The sequence below is a fragment of the Rhinichthys klamathensis genome, unplaced genomic scaffold, assembly GCF_029890125.1.
Source record: "Rhinichthys klamathensis goyatoka isolate OS25496 unplaced genomic scaffold, OSU_Roscu_1.1 h1tg000036l_1, whole genome shotgun sequence".
Taxonomy (NCBI): domain Eukaryota; kingdom Metazoa; phylum Chordata; class Actinopteri; order Cypriniformes; family Leuciscidae; genus Rhinichthys; species Rhinichthys klamathensis.
In genome coordinates, this window is record NW_026606584.1 from 9,911,252 (window position 1) to 9,927,331 (window position 16,080).

Here is a 16,080-nt window from a genome sequence, read left to right on the forward strand (position 1 = left end):
AAAGTGATGGAGGAAGATGAATTGAGCTATAGAGATCCAGTGACCCCCAACAAACTAATTCAGTTCAGAACTCAAAGTTGATTATCAGTTATCTTGTGTAAGCCTATCAATCTAGCATCCTTATTCCCTTTCTCTCATGCACAGATACTTGGTGCGTCTTTTGCATGGACACATTTGTAACTGATACACAGTGGCTGTCATATACTGCTCCGAAACACCCGGGTTGAGGATCCAAGCGCAGCATTTATTAAAAGGGTAATCCACAATCATAATCTAAAAAACTGGCAAACGTCAAAACGCAGGCAAACAGTCCAAACAATATCAAAGTCCAGGGCAGAGTCAAAACAATAAATCCATAGGAACAGGCAGAGAATAGAAAACCAAGACACAGGAAACTAGGGGAATGCTCAGAAATGCAATTCAGACACATGCAAGACTTAGAAATTAATGACTGAATTGACCAGGCTCATAAAGGGTTATATCTGGTCCTAAAAACAAGATGTCCAGTAGGGAAGTGGAGCGGAGGCGGACCCGGGGGTGGGATGGCCCGTGTGGTGGAAGAAGACCCCCAGGGCAGATCTGGCGGAACTGGAGACTAACATGGCGAAAATTAAAACACACCAAAGAGAGGTTAGGATTGGCCTCAGGGGCCGTATCAAAACAAGTAGGGAGCTCAAGGGCATCTTCGATGTTCATAAAGGGACCAGAAGGGTGTTCCAATTTGGCCCCTGAGGTCATTTCTGGGCAGACAGGAAGTTCATAAAAGACCTTTGTGGTCGTGTCGGGGCAGACAGGCAGTTCAAGAACAACCTCTGCGGTCGTGTCGGGGTAAACAGGTAGTTCAGAAACGACCTCTGTGGTTGTGTCAGGGCAGACAGGAGATTTGGGGCCGACCTCCGTGGTCGCATCAGGGCAGACAGGAGACTCTGGACTCATGGGCTGGAGCGGGTTCTGAAGAGTACTCATAGGCTGGAGTGGGCTCATGGGCTGGAGCGGGCTCTGGAGCAGACTCATGGGCTAGAGCGGGCTCTGGAGAGTACTCATGGGCTGGAGCGGGCTCTGGAGAGTACTCATGGGCTGGAGTGGACTCATGGGCTAGAGCGGGTTCTGGAGAGTACTCATAGGCTGGAGTGGGTTCATGGGCTGGAGCAGGCTCTGGAGCAGACTCATGGGCTAGAGTGGGTTCTAGAGAGTACTCATAGGCTGGAGTGGGCTCATGGGCTGGAGCGGGCTCTGGAGCAGACTCATGGGCTAGAGTGGGTTCTGGAGAGTACTCATGGGCTGGAGCAGACTCATGGGCTAGAGCGGGCTCTGGAGCAGACTCATGGGCTAGAGTGGGTTCTGGAGAGTACTCATGGGCTGGAGCAGACTCATGGGCTAGAGCGGGTTCTGGAGAATACTCATGGGCTGGAGCGAGCTCTGGAGCAGACTCATGGGCTAGAGCGGGTTCTGGAGAATACTCATGGGCTAGAGCGGGCTCTGGAGCAGACTCATGGGCTAGAGTGGGTTCAAGAGAGTACTCATGGGCTGGAGCAGACTCATGGGCTAGAGTGGGTTCTGGAGAGTACTCATGGGCTGGAGCAGACTCATGGGCTAGAGTGGGTTCTGGAGAGTACTCATGGGCTGGAGCAGACTCATGGGCTAGAGCGGGTTCTGGAGAGTACTCATGGGCTGGAGCGGGCTCTGGAGTGGACTCATGGGCTGGAGAGCAGTGTGTGGCCCAAACACACAAAATGGCCATCACCGTAACTGGGAGTGTAACTGCCAGTGGGACCACCTCTGACACACCTAGACTTGGTACCACCGCAGAGATTCCAGCTGCTCGCACCGACGTAAGCTGTGTGTCCTCCAAACTGGAAACCAGTCTCAAATGCCTAGGTGTGGCGAGCAGGACGAGGCCAAGGGCTGTGGGAGAACGATGCCTTGATAGCTTCAGATGTGATGTTCATGACGACCGGAAACATTGATGTGGCGTCCATGATGGCTGGAGACTCTCGGTGGCATCAATGATGGCTGGAGACTCTCGGTGGCATCAATGATGGCTGGAGGCTCTGGTGTGACATCCATGTTGTAAACAGGCTCTGGTGTGGCGGCCTTGTTGTGGACAGGCAAAGAAGTCAATGAGAGCATAGTCTGGGGGGTCAGTGAAATTAGCAATACCTAGAAAGTCCTGGTTGTGGTTCTCGAGCAAGCAAGTTCCCTGACGAAGGCTGATGAGACGTACTGCTGGATCCATGATGTGTCTTAGTCTTCTGTCATATACTGCTCCGAAACATATGGGTTGAGGATCCAAACGCATTATTTATTAAAAAGGTAATCCACAATCGTAATCCAAAAAACAGGCAATTAGTCCAAGCAATAACAGAGTCCAGGGCAGAGACAAAACAGAGAAATCCAAGGGAACAGGCAGGAAATCACAAACCAAGACACGGGAAACTAGGAGAATGCTCAGAAATGCAGTACAGACACATACAAGACTTAGCAATGAATGACTGAATTGACCAGGCTTATGGTGCATTCGAAATTCGTATTTACGAGGTGGGAAGTCATGTTTACGACCGCAGGTGCGTTCAAGTCACTTTCGTCGGAGTAAGATGGCGGTGTATTTTCTCTTAATTAATTACACAAAAATACAGCAAGGTTCTTAATCTCTACTTCTAGAAAATGAAGAACAAAAAAATGTGCATCAGCTGTGTTTTTTTAATGTTATAATTAGCCACTGTAAACTTTAACATTACATATTATATTGTTATATTAAAATGCTATCATATTTTGTGCAATTAGCTTACTTCGCTGTAAATAGAAAAGCCTGACAATATCACTGCTAAATACCTTTAAGCATTGTAGTATTCCGCCCAACTCAAAAAGATCAGGGCTTAAAGAAAATACAGAGCTTCTCACTTGTACTTATGACATTGTGGTGGCGTTCATGTGCGTTCAACTCGTAAATATGATCTTTACGACATGCCTTGAATGCATGGGTGAGATAATGACGGTAATGAGACACAGCTGACAGCAATCAGGGATGATGAGTCCGAGCAGTGAGTTCTGGGAAATGTAGTCCATGTGTGAATGACAATGAACAAGAGGGGTGTGCACTCTGGTGGGCAAACAGGGCACTCCAGCTGGTGATCGTGACAGTGGCATGGTCAGGATGAAATAGAACCATGTTTGTGTATAGGATTTGGCAAACTTAACATGCAGCCAGGGGAATGCATATATTAGCCTCAAGGGTTAGAAAATCCCACGTGAGAGCCAGAGAGCTGGTAATAATGGATAATGGATGCACCTTATCTTTTAGCTGCTGCTCACTGTTACTGAACCCAAAGTCCTGAGCCCTTCACACCTCGAAAGATCGGCACTAGGTGAAAATGTTAGAGCTTTTGGAATAACAGTTTTACTGATTTTTGATTAAAATAAGGTTTGTATAATAGGCAAAGCAACTACCAAATAGATGTGAATTTACATGCTTGGTGAATAGTACAACATTTAAATAACATTTATTTATTGTTTTAATCAAGTTCCAAATTGCCATAGCCAGTCAGTTGCTCCTGAAAGATGTGTATTTTCTGAAGGCCGTAGGGGTTTCTGCTGGTGAAGCTTCAGAAGAGGGGCGGCAGTGGCTCAGTGGTTCATGTAGGTTGTCTACAAACCGGAAGGTTGGTGGTTCAATCCCCGGTTCCACCTGACCAAGTGTCGAGGTGTCCATGAGCAAGACACCTAACCCCAGCTGCTCCCGACGAGCTGGATGGCGCCTTGTATGGCAGACACCGCCGTCGGTGTATGAGTGAGTGAGTGAATGGGTGAATGTGAGGCAAATGTAAAAGCGCTTTGGTGGCCATTAGGTCTGTGAAAGCGCTATATAAAGTCCATTTACCAAGGACCTTCAAAATTTTGAAGTAAGATTTTAAAAGATTTTGTTTTAAAATCTTTGTATTCTGTAAGGTTGTATTCTGTAAGGCCACAATACATTGATCAAAAGTGACAGTAAAACCTTTATAAAGTTACAAAAGATTTATATATAAAATAAATGCAGCCTTAGTGAGTATTAGAGACTTCTTTCAAAAACAATATTTGCTAAAAACTGCTATTCTAAACAAAACAAAAAAACATAGAAACCTCCAGAGGGAACCTATGGCGAATTAGCCTTTTGCGTTGGCCTACAAATTGATGTCACGACAGAACTGCTCTATTGAACTTTGCATTAACTTTACATTAAAGTGATTAATATCCAGGTTGTTATTGGTTTAACAGTTGTAGACATTCTGGCTGAAAAAGGTCTTCCTTTGCTCTGTTTACCCTTATAAAATAGTTGATTTACCAGACCTTATATATCGAGATTTCTTTAGCACATGTTTGAATCATGATTAAATCCAATGAGTGAATCTCAAGTCGTTGGCCACACGTCGAGATGACCAGTGACACAGAGGTTGATTGAAGGAGGAATGCATGTCATCCATAGATAAAGACACAGGAATACCAATAGCAGAGAGAGATTTCACTTCACTTCAGATTTTCACATCTTTTAGTGTGTGATTCATATCAGCCCTCAAAATATTAAATTATGCTTTGAATAAACATTTAAATGGATCTTTTTTTTTTCAGGTCTGTTAATCGACAGACTAATATGGGTGCCACGCCGCTGTATCTGGCCTGCCAGGAGGGACATCTGCATGTTGTGGAGTATCTTGTGAGAGACTGTGGAGCTGACTTTCATCTAAGAGCCCAAGATGGCATGACGCCATTGCATGCTGCAGCTCACATGGGCCACCATGCACTGGTGGTATATCTGGTGGGTTATAAATTTACCTAAACACATATACGCTTTGGTAACATGTTGTAGTAGAGATCTACTACAGGTTTACAAGTGCATAAAACTTGTTTGGTCTATTGCAGGCGTCCTTCACAGACGTCAACCTGTCTACCCAAGATAATGAAGGGGCAACCGTTTTACACTTTGCTGCCAGTGGGGGGCATCATTGCATCTTGGAGACGTTGTTACAAATGGGATCAAAGGTCAAAAAGGATTACTGGGGCGGCACTCCTCTACATGATGCAGCAGAGAATGGGGAAATAGAGGTGGGTTTAAATTAGGATGCGAGTCTGTTGTGTGGTGTCTAAAATAGAATTATCCAAAAAATTCTAAATCTTAACTACAGTTATAACATCTGTATGAATTTTTAATAATTAAATGATTAATTATAATATTTTTCCAGTGCTGTCGAATCCTACTGGGTCACCAGATCAGCCCAAAGGAAAGAGACATAGATGGATTCACGGCCGCTAATCTGGCTGAATACAATGGCCACTTTGAGTGTGCCAGATACCTTCGCTCTGTGGAGAGAAATGTAAGGATTATTTCTTACTGCTTTTAATCAAAAAGGTTTAGGGATTGTTCTTACAAATGTCTTTCTAAATCAGCCTGATGCACGCATGAGACACTGGTATTATTTGAAATTTCATGCTGCTCATGTCTTGATTGTGGAAATACTGAAATAGGTGACTTAGCATAAATTAAATCATATATATATATATATATATATATATACCCTCACCTAAATGATTATTAGGAACACCATACTAATACTGGGTTTGACCCCCTTTCGCCTTCAGAACTGCCTTAATTCTACGTGGCATTGATTCAACAAGGTGCTGAAAGCATTCTTTAGAAATGTTGGCCCATATTGATAGGATAGCATCTTGCAGTTGATGGAGATTTGTGGGATGCACATCCAGGGCACGAAGCTCCCGTTCCACGACATCCAAAAGATGCTCTATTGGGTTGAGATCTGGTGACTGTGGGGGCCATTTTAGTACAATGAACTCATTGTCATGTTCAAGAAACCAATTTGAAATGATTCGAGCTTTGTGACATGGTGCATTATCCTGCTGGAAGTAGCCATCAGAGGATGGGTACATGGTGGCCATAAAGCGATGGACATGGTCAGAAACAATGCTCAGGTAGGCCGTGGCATGATGCCCAATTGGCACTAATGGGGCCTAAAGTGTGCCAAGAAAACATCCCCCACACCATTACACCACCACCACCAGCCTGCACAGTGGTAACAAGGCATGATGGATCCATGTTCTCATTCTGTAAATGCCAAATTCTGACTCTACCATCTGAATGTCTCAACAGAAATCGAGACTCATCAGACCAGGCAACATTTTTCCAGTCTTCAATTGTCCAATTTTGGTGAGCTCTTGCAAATTGTAGCCTCTTTTCCCTATTTGTAGTGGAGATGAGTGGTACCCGGTGGGGTCTTCTGCTGTAGTAGCCCATCCGCCTCAAGGTTGTGCGTGTTGTGGCTTCACAAATGCTTTGCTGCATACCTCGGTTGTAACGAGTGGTTATTTCAGTCAAAGTTGCTCTTCTATCAGCTTGAATCAGTCGGCCCATTCTCCTCTGACCTCTAGCATCAACAAGGCATTTTCGCCCACAGGACTGCCGCATACTGGATGTTTTTCCCTTTTCACACCATTCTTTGTAAACCCTAGAAATGGTTGTGTGTGAAAATCCCAGTAACTGAGCAGATTGTGAAATACTCAGACCGGCCCGTCTGGCACCAACAACCATGCCACGCTCAAAATTGCTTAAATCACCTTTCTTTCCCATTCTGACATTCAGTTTGGAGTTCAGTAGATTGTCTTGACCAGGACCACACCCCTAAATGCATTGAAGCAACTGCCATGTGATTGGTTGATTAGATAATTGCATTAATGAGAAATTGAACAGGTGTTCCTAATAATCCTTTAGGTGAGTGTATATATTAGTTTGTTTTGCCACTGTTGAACTTAATGTCATTTTCAACAGTGCTTTTTGAAGTTAAAGTCAGAATAATGTTGTAACGTTCGAGGTCCTACTAAGATGATCAATAAACAAAAAGGTTCAAACCAAAAGTATTTATTTAGTAAAACAAGCTCAGGTAATCCACATGACTAAAGGCAATGTAACAGCGTGTAACATAGGACTGCAACTAACTAAAGGAAATAAGAAACTTAAATACACAATGATTAACTCAAAGACTAAGGCCGTGTCCACACGGACACGGGTATTTTTATAACCGGAGTTTTTCCTACAGCGTTTTAAAAAAAAATCCCGTCCACACATGCTCGGTCTCCGTCTACATGAAAACGTAAAAACAGGCAATCAAGCGCGGTCAAGAGCATGCCACGCCAGCAGGCGGCGATATAAACCTTAACCCTAAAGCCACGTTGGCCAATCAGAAGCGCAAATCTGATGTCAAACACAGCTGATAACGGCGCACACTCTGACGTCGCAAGGCAAAAACCCCGGTTTCACTGTCTACACGACAACACTGTAACCGGCGTTTCTGAAAATCCTCACCCTGGTTTTCAAAAATGTTCGGTTTCAGTGCGTTTTCGTGTGGACGAACCGCCGAACCGCGTAAAAAAAGTCACGGTTATAAAAACACCCGTGTCCGTGTCGACAGGTCCTAACATGATCGTTCAATGAGTGTCCATGGCAACTAAAGTCTGGCGGGAACACAGGAAAGAGGTACGGTAACTAAAAGTCCAATATGAAAACGAAAACAAAGGCAAAATGTGAAAAATGTCTTCTACAACTATTAGAATTGACCTAAAAGATAATTTGTGGTCAAATGCACGAGAGTGTTAAAGGAATAGTTCACCCAAAAATTTTAATTATCCCATAATTTACTCACCCTCATGCCATCCTAAGCATATTTGACTTTCTTCTGTCAGTGGAACACAGAGTTATTAAATAATATTAAATAATATACTGGGTCTTCCCAGCTTTGTAATGGCATTGAATAGTGCCAGAGTTTTTGAAGCTCCAAAAAATGCATCCATCCATCATAACAGTGATCGATACGACTCCAGTGGGTTAATAAATTCCTTCTGAAGTAAAACGATGTTTTTTTGTAAGAAAATATTCATATTTAAAACTTTATAAACTATAATCACTGGCTTCCAGCAACGGCCGTACACGCATTCACGAGAGAGTGGAGTTCCAGAGGAAGGGTGACCTCTGACCCGACATATGACGTAGGCGTAACAAAAGCTTAGGTGAGAATAGACGCCTCTCACGAAAACCACGAAACTCTCTCGTGAACGAGCGTACGGCCTTTGGCGGAAGCCAGTGATTATAGTTTATAAAGTTTTAAATATGGATATTAAGCTTTGTTTCACCTTTCGCTTAAATGAACTATTTAACCCTCTGATTTATTAATTATCAATTATCCTTTAACCCTCTGATTTATTAATTATCAAATAAATATTTATTTTCAAATTACATTTTTAGTCTTTTACAGATCTGTCACCTTGCATTAAAGGTGTAATGTAAGTCAATGGCAATTTGTAGATAATATGAAAAAATAATATGACCATTTAAACCATTAACCTACATTATTATTAAAAAAATGGAAATCTAATATTCCAACGTCATTTACTGTGGATGTATTGTCAGTTATGTATATAAAAATCCATGAATAATTGCACAATGAAATTGTAACTTTGATCCTATTCTACAGAAATGTTTTTACCTCACTTCATTTGTTGGAACAAAAGGGTATATGTACTGTACATATTGCAGATGCATCGGATGGTTAAATATCTTTCATGAAGTGTCACTAGACAAACTCAGAAAGCACAAGCAAAATTTATTCAAATTAATTTCTTGCCTTGAAGGGTCTGAAATCAGATTTCATGATCGATTTGTTTTGACGGACATGTCCATTCACATCAGGAGCGTCTGTGAAAATCAGGCCAGTAACTTTTGAGGTGTCATGTAGCACCCACTTTCTAAGAAGAGGCTTTTGTGTGCGGTGTACCTTAATGGCCTTTCAGCCTTCTTGTTTCTTGAGGTAAATAAGATACTGCTCAATTTAAGTCATACATTTTTCAAGGGTGAACATGGTAGTGCTCATGAGGCGGGCACAACGACTGAACCGTATAGGAAAAGAAATTAATTCCACATTTAGAGCACAAAGTTGATGGATCAGTCTATGGGGTATTCTGCTGTTCTGGTGATTTACAGTACTGTATCTCACAACTATGCGTTCTTTCTTTTCTGGTTTGAAGATGTCCATCTGCGTTAATAAGCGGTAGAAATAGCAGCTGTTTTTGCTGTTCCCATTCAAGTTTTTGTCTTGGATTTTCTCCAACATACCTTGCTTAGCTGATAAAACTGTTTTAACGAGCTAATACTGAATGTTTGAGCTAAAATCCATATGAAAATTTTTAGAGGAACTGAATATTCATTTTCGTTAGGTAAACATGTTGTATAGAGTATAGGCCATACATTTTTTATTTTATTTAAACCTCTGTGGATTATGTTGGTTACTCAGCTGTTGAATTGTTAGAATATTACTGACAAATTTATGACAATACAAGCTGATTTTTTATGGAAGGTTTGCTAGTTGAACCTACAAATAAAACTTTTCTTTTTTTCAGTTTTCCAAGTTGAACTGGAACCATAAAGCAAGTTCTTGATATAAATGGGAATGTTTCATATGAATTGTACTCCAAGTTTGAAAAAACAAAGCCAGATCTAGGACTTGAAGCCGTGTAATGTAAACAGGTTAAAAACCAATTAAAGCCAATAAAGAATTCAATCAAGTTTCATTAATTTTAAGGTATCGTATCTGTGATTCCACAGAATTAATGACATGGTCTCCAATAGCCTTACTCACACTCTTCCATAGATCTAATGCAGAAATATAAGCTCCCTGTCAACATGGGCATGAATAAATCAGCAATTCATTGCTCCTATATCGATGTGAGGCTCAGGGTGCCACTAGACTTCAAAAATTAAGTCGACCTGTCCCAACAATAGAGATCTAATTAGTGAAGGGAGGCTGTTGAAGCATCAGATGCTGCCGTTCGCAGTCTCTCTATGTACTGGGGGTGTATCAGTTACCTTCTCACCAGCAGCCTAGCTCAGGTAGAGGGCCGGGGGCTGAGCTGGTTATGGGATCCACAGGGTTTGGTTTCAGGGTTTTTACCATTCTAATGCTTGGAAACAGATACTTGATCTATCAAATCAGTTGGAGAACAGGATGTTTGTTGGCTTCAAACGTGCATCTGATTGAAAACTACCATTACCACTACCATTGAAAAGCTAAGAAAAAAAATAATTTTTAAAGGGCACCTATTATGCTACTTTTTACTAGATGAAAAATAAGTTATGATGTCCCCAGAGTGTGTATGAAGTTTTAGCTCAAAATACCCCACAGATCATAAAATTGCCACTTTTTGGGGGTGAGCAAAACGTGCCGTTTTTGTGTGTGTCCCTTTAAATGAAAATGAGCTGCTGCTCCCGGCCCCCTTTCAAGAAAGGGGCGGAGCTCAGTGTTGCCAGACGCAAGATAATTGTTGTATTTGTACGATAGTTTTGACTTCTACGATGTACTATCAATAATGAAAAAAATCCCATAATTTACGATAATTTCAGAATTGTGTGACACTTCAAATGATGGTTGTTGTAATCATAGGGCTTCTATACTCATTGATCTAGCTGTGGATTCTACGTTTACCATGAGAAGAACGTGAACGTGGTGTTACATTGAGGTTGATATTTTAGCAATAAAGTAATTTTCATGTCGTGTCAAAAAGTTGTTGGTCAATAAATAGCTGTATTCTGTACGTTTGACTCGTGTACGGTAATGTTCTTCCAAATACGATAATTTTGAGCTTTTGGTACGGTACTTCGACATTTTCAATCTGGCAACACTGGCAGAGCTTCAAGAGCTCATTCTCTGGAATACCAGCAACAAAACAGGACAATCTCACACAGTAAATTGTCAGAAACTGTACTAGCGGTGTTCAGTTCGACCCGGAGTCGGACAATGATGCCAAGAGAATATATGCTGCATGGAGACAGAAGAGGTATAGTTTAGTTTAATTACGGTTATAACTTATGTTGTCACCTTGCAGTTGTCACCTCCGTCCGAATGATGGCCAAAACTTTACTAATAAGTTTTATTTATTATTTAAAAACACTGCAAGAGCTGAATAAATCACAGTACAAGAAGTGTGCATTAAAGTCTTATCCATAAACTCTCTCTCCATTTCATTATCATCATCAACACACCACGAATAACACAAAACCACTCGTTACAACTAACAGTAAACAAATATATACAGACGTTATGCCTTTTCAGTGGGTGCTTAATAAACTGGTAATCTTTGTATCCGTAAAACAACTCCTATGAACTGTAATAAAGTGCGCGCTCTCCGTTCCATTACTGCCGTGATCAGTATCGCTCCGGAGACTGTAAGCTGGATCACGAACAGTTGGTACTGATCCATCCTCGAGTTACAACTTTTTAGCAAAGCCTGCCTTGTATTGCCCCTCGTTCACAAAGCAGTCTGGAGTAAAATGATATGCGCAGACATAAACAAATTTAGGTATATTTTGGGCCGCATTACCTTAAAAAATAAAACTAATCCTCTGCGTCCTCAGTGGCATGATGTTGGGAGAAAATGAAGACTCTTATGTTCACTCTTACATCCAACAACAGAACACCGGGATTGCTTATGAGACATTGTTGTCGCTACAGCTGCTCCAGCGCGGAGAAAATGGCGGATAGCGTACAACTCGCTGAGCGTGGAAACTGTGGTAATGTAGGACTGTCAGTCAACGGCCCGTGGGCGGGGCCTGATCAGTATGATGTCACACTGCTCAGAGAATCAAAACAGTATGTCTAATGAGACTGCTTTGGTTTAATGGGCATTTAAAAAAAAGGAGCAGGTATTTTTATCACTGTAGGGTGATTGTGTCCACACACTGCCCACACACATTTATGTCTAAAAGTGGATTTTGCATAATGGGTACCCTTTTAAGGAATTAATACTTTTATTCAGCAAGTACTAATTAAATTAATCAAAAGTGACAGTAAAGACATTTATAACTATCCATCAAAGAATACTTAATAAAATGATAATAATAAGAAATGGTGGTAACACTTTACAATAAGGTTTTATTAGTTAAATACTTTAACATTAACTAATGAATAATACTTCTACAGCATTTATTAGTTCATGTTAATTTCAACACATACTAATACATTACAAATACAATGTTGTATTTGATAACATTAGTTAATGCACTGTGAACTAACACAAACAATGAATGACTCTATTTTTTTATAACATTAACAAAGATATAAGTACTGTAAATACATTAACTATTGTTAAAAAACGAGACCTTACTGTAAAGTGTTACCGAAATGTTTCTTAAAGGGATAGTTCCCTGTTAATTTACTTACCCTAAGGCCATCTAAGATGTAGGTGTCTTTTTTTCTTCAGTAGAAATGCAAAGAAGATTTTTAGGACTGTGGTCCTTGGTATTCCATAAAATGCAAGTCAACGGCTACTGTCACTTTGAGTAAAAAAAACATATACAGGCAAAACAAAGTTAATACCCGTGGCTCCAGACTGTTGTGACTGCTCAGGACCGTTTGCCGAGGCTGTGGATCACAGGTAATAATGTTGTAAATAGTGTTCAGTTTCTTGCACAGACCCATCGTTTTGCTTCATAAGACCTCAATGTATTGTCAGGAGCCACGGGTATTAATTTTGTTTTGCCTATTATGTTTTTTGACTCTCAAAGTGACGGTAGCCATTAACTTGCATTATATGAATCACCAAGGACCACGGGTGATATAGAGAGAACCCCTGCAGACCTTCATGACTGTGTACATGAACATGTCTCTTAAAGTCCCCCTGTAGTCAATAATTGTATCCCTTAAAACTCATCTTTGATCACCAAAATGACATAATTAAACGTTTTTTCCTTGGAAAAAAAACGTATAATTGCTTGAATATAACTCTACGCGGTTCTAGCCACGCCTCCACTCACTCACACCAGCTCAGAGATCCACTTGTTGAGGATCATATGTTGATGTGATTGGTTACAAGGTAGTTTGTGACGTCAGAAACACCTTCGATTTCAAACTGCGTTTTTGAGACTGTCTTTGGTTCTCTGCAGTTTTAAGTAGAAAATACTCAGCAATGGTGGTGACTTGTGGATTTGCACATGGTTTGTCTTAAAGGGGTCATATAATGGTACATGCACTTTTACAAGTTGATTGTACTGAAATGTGTGTTGGCAGTGTCTGTACACAACCATCATATAATGATAAAAATCCATCCAGTGGTTTTGTTTTAATCTCCTTATATGTTTTCCCCTGCCTCAAATCGAGCCGTTCGAGCCTGTGACGTCACAAGCTCGCACGCCCCTCCCACGATTGTTGATTGACAGCATCGTTTCAACACAGACCCGCCCTCGCTCATGAGGGAGCTGTCAATCATAGTCTGCGCGGACCGGCGCGGTCATTGTTGATGTGCCGGAGCACTGTCTATGAGCAGAATGGCGTCTAAGCGATTGTGGTGTTCTGTTCTTGGGTGCAATAACACAGCAGTCATTTTAATGTTCCTAAATCCGAACCGCTGAAGACGCAGTGGCTGAGTTTGTTTTCGAAGGGAATATTCCGCACGAGCAACGTCAATGCTCTCATGTTTGCGCAAATCATTTCTCACCAGACTGCTTTATAAACGAGGATCAGTATAAAGCTGGATTTGCTAAGAAGCTGCTCATGAAAAAAGGATCGGTACCAGATATTCGTGTTCCTGCTGAATCTCCAGAAGAACGGAAGTGAGTGTAACGTTTTATTAAACTTTATATTAATATATTAATCTTTGCAAATCGCTAGCTGCACGCTTCACAATGAATGCGTCTAAGGTTTACACTCAGGGTACATTTCGGCATGTTTTCTATGTATGACGTTTTCAATATAATTCATAATTCACGTTTATACTGAACAACGCGTTATGGTTATTGTGTTATTGAGTTACAAATGGTGTATATGCACAGAACAGAGAGGCGGGGTGAGCAAAGCTCATTATCATATATGCACTGAAACAGCGTGCTGAAAACAGAGCTGTTTTTGACCAGGTAAAATAAGTGTTTTCTTACAATACTAATGAGAATTTTTAATTAAAGTATATTACAAACTTTTAATTTAGACCCTAAAGAATCATATTAGCTTGTACAAAAATGGCATTATATGAGCCCTAAAACACCCCATAGACATATAAACAACATTAAAACTTGATTTTCACCACAGGGGGACTTTAATATATGAGATAATTTGACTTTTCTATGACAAGGCAAGGCTAGAAAAACGCATGAAAAGATAAAAAAAAAAAAAAATTATTTAAAATATGTATACACCTTGTGTGTGTATACTCAAATTAATTAAATGTGTAAGGAAAATGTGTTATAACTTTTTACTTTTTAGAGTTTTTAAATTGAACCTTTTCTTGAAAATTGTATAATTTCTTTTTCTAAACCACATGAACCATGCAAGAATGCAAAAAGTACATTTATAAGAACTTGCCACATGTTTTAAACCAGACTAAAGATTTTTCTTTTCTTTTTTAATGGGCACTCTTATATACAGTATATTGACCCAAAAAAGGTTCCCATGCAGACCTCCCACTGGAAATAACTCTGAATGGTCCATATCAGCATTATTTCTCCTGGTCCGCTTACAGTATTCCAAGTTGTAGTGTACTTCACAAGGTTTTATTCCACCTCAGAGTGCTCAGGACAGGTCATCTCATTTCCTAACAGTGCCTATAATGGATTGTTTGGGCTTCTGGCCAGAGAGTTGCGTGCTAGGTATTTCCTCATGTTTTGGTTTCATCCCAAAGAGGTCACCCTCCCTGAGCACGGCCCTCCGCTCAAAGTGTGAGTGCCTTCTCCCTGAGACAGCTGCAATCAAATAAACAGATCAAGGGTTTATTTTACAACACGCATATATGCTTTCCTCCCATCCTATTCAGGCAGGGAATTGAGAGGCCAGCTGTATTAAATGTGTCTCTTCTGGTTTATTTCAGTACAACAACAAAAATTGTTCTAGATTTGGATTTGTTCTTAGTGCGATGTTCAGTTTAGCTCTGTGGTTTGTTTATTGCAGGTGCTTTCAAGCATTATAAAAAATACTTTGGGTTTGGATCAGCAGGAAGCCTTTATAGAAAAGCCAGTGCTAAACGGCCACTAGGGGGTGGTAAGGGAGCTATTTCTTTATGAGCTTACCCCCATGAGAAGAATCTTTCAACGTGGTTCTCATCAAACGTTCAGTCATATCTCAAGAATGCTCTGATTGCTTTGACCTTTAGTGGTCCGCTCCACATGGAACAGTGTTTACCACTTAACTGAGAATGTGCACACACAAAAAGTTTGGTAAATACTTTTTGTGCACCTGCAGATTCAGGGTTTGCTATACGAATTCTTGATTTCATAATTTCTTCTGTCTTTGTCCTCAAAGGGAGTTGTTCTCACGTCGTTTTGCTTTGGGAACCAGTTTGTACATTGCAGAGATGTACATCAAGTGCCTCCCAATACAGTACCATGTTTATCCTCCTTAGAAACAAGCACTAAAGTATATTAATATTGGCATGAACTTTACATGAGTTGTTCATGGTTTTAACAGATAAGGGCATTGCTGCATCTGAATTCTTGTACTTTCATATGCTCTGAATTGGATGGAGAATGTACTTCTTAGCCATTAATGAATGTGTACGGTATGAACACATTCTCGGGCAATTTTACATCCGCCATCTTGACATTGTTCTTTGTGACATGTGTTCCTTGACCTACGACATACTAACTTTCTAACTTTGTTACTTATAGCACTTACAGTTCAAGTTCATGGACTTTGAATCTGATGGCCTTTCAGCTCCTGTGGCCTTATGGGATAGCAAATTGTCCATTGGTTCCACACTCAGCAGATGTAGAAGGCCATCTGGTTATTATTCACCTACTGAATCATGAATACTGAGAATTTGGTTATTCTCCTTAATTGACTTGCTGTTTTTTTGCATACTGTATAATCGCAAAGTATGCATATTCGGATGTAGGGCATGTCCTATTTTGACTAGCTTCTACTAACTGACAAATTAATTTGCAGCAAAATAGCATAGATTGTAATTGGCCTTTGATGTCTACAACAAAATCTGAATCTGAGACATGATTTATTTAGTATTTTACTCTGAATAGTTATACTTATTGTATTTTTACTAGAGGGTTCC

At 40.6% G+C, this 16,080-nt stretch overlaps 1 protein-coding gene across 1 annotated transcript in view; it reads left to right on the forward strand.

Moving 5' to 3' along the window:
• The window catches only part of espnla (espin like a), a 34,734-nt gene that overhangs the window by 9,543 nt on the left and 9,111 nt on the right, over positions 1 to 16,080 (forward strand). Inside the window, exons 3-5 of the mRNA XM_056246303.1 lie at positions 4,606 to 4,792; positions 4,897 to 5,079; positions 5,217 to 5,348. Coding sequence (XP_056102278.1) covers positions 4,606 to 4,792; positions 4,897 to 5,079; positions 5,217 to 5,348 — 502 coding nt within the window. The remainder of the gene's footprint in view (positions 1 to 4,605; positions 4,793 to 4,896; positions 5,080 to 5,216; positions 5,349 to 16,080) is intronic.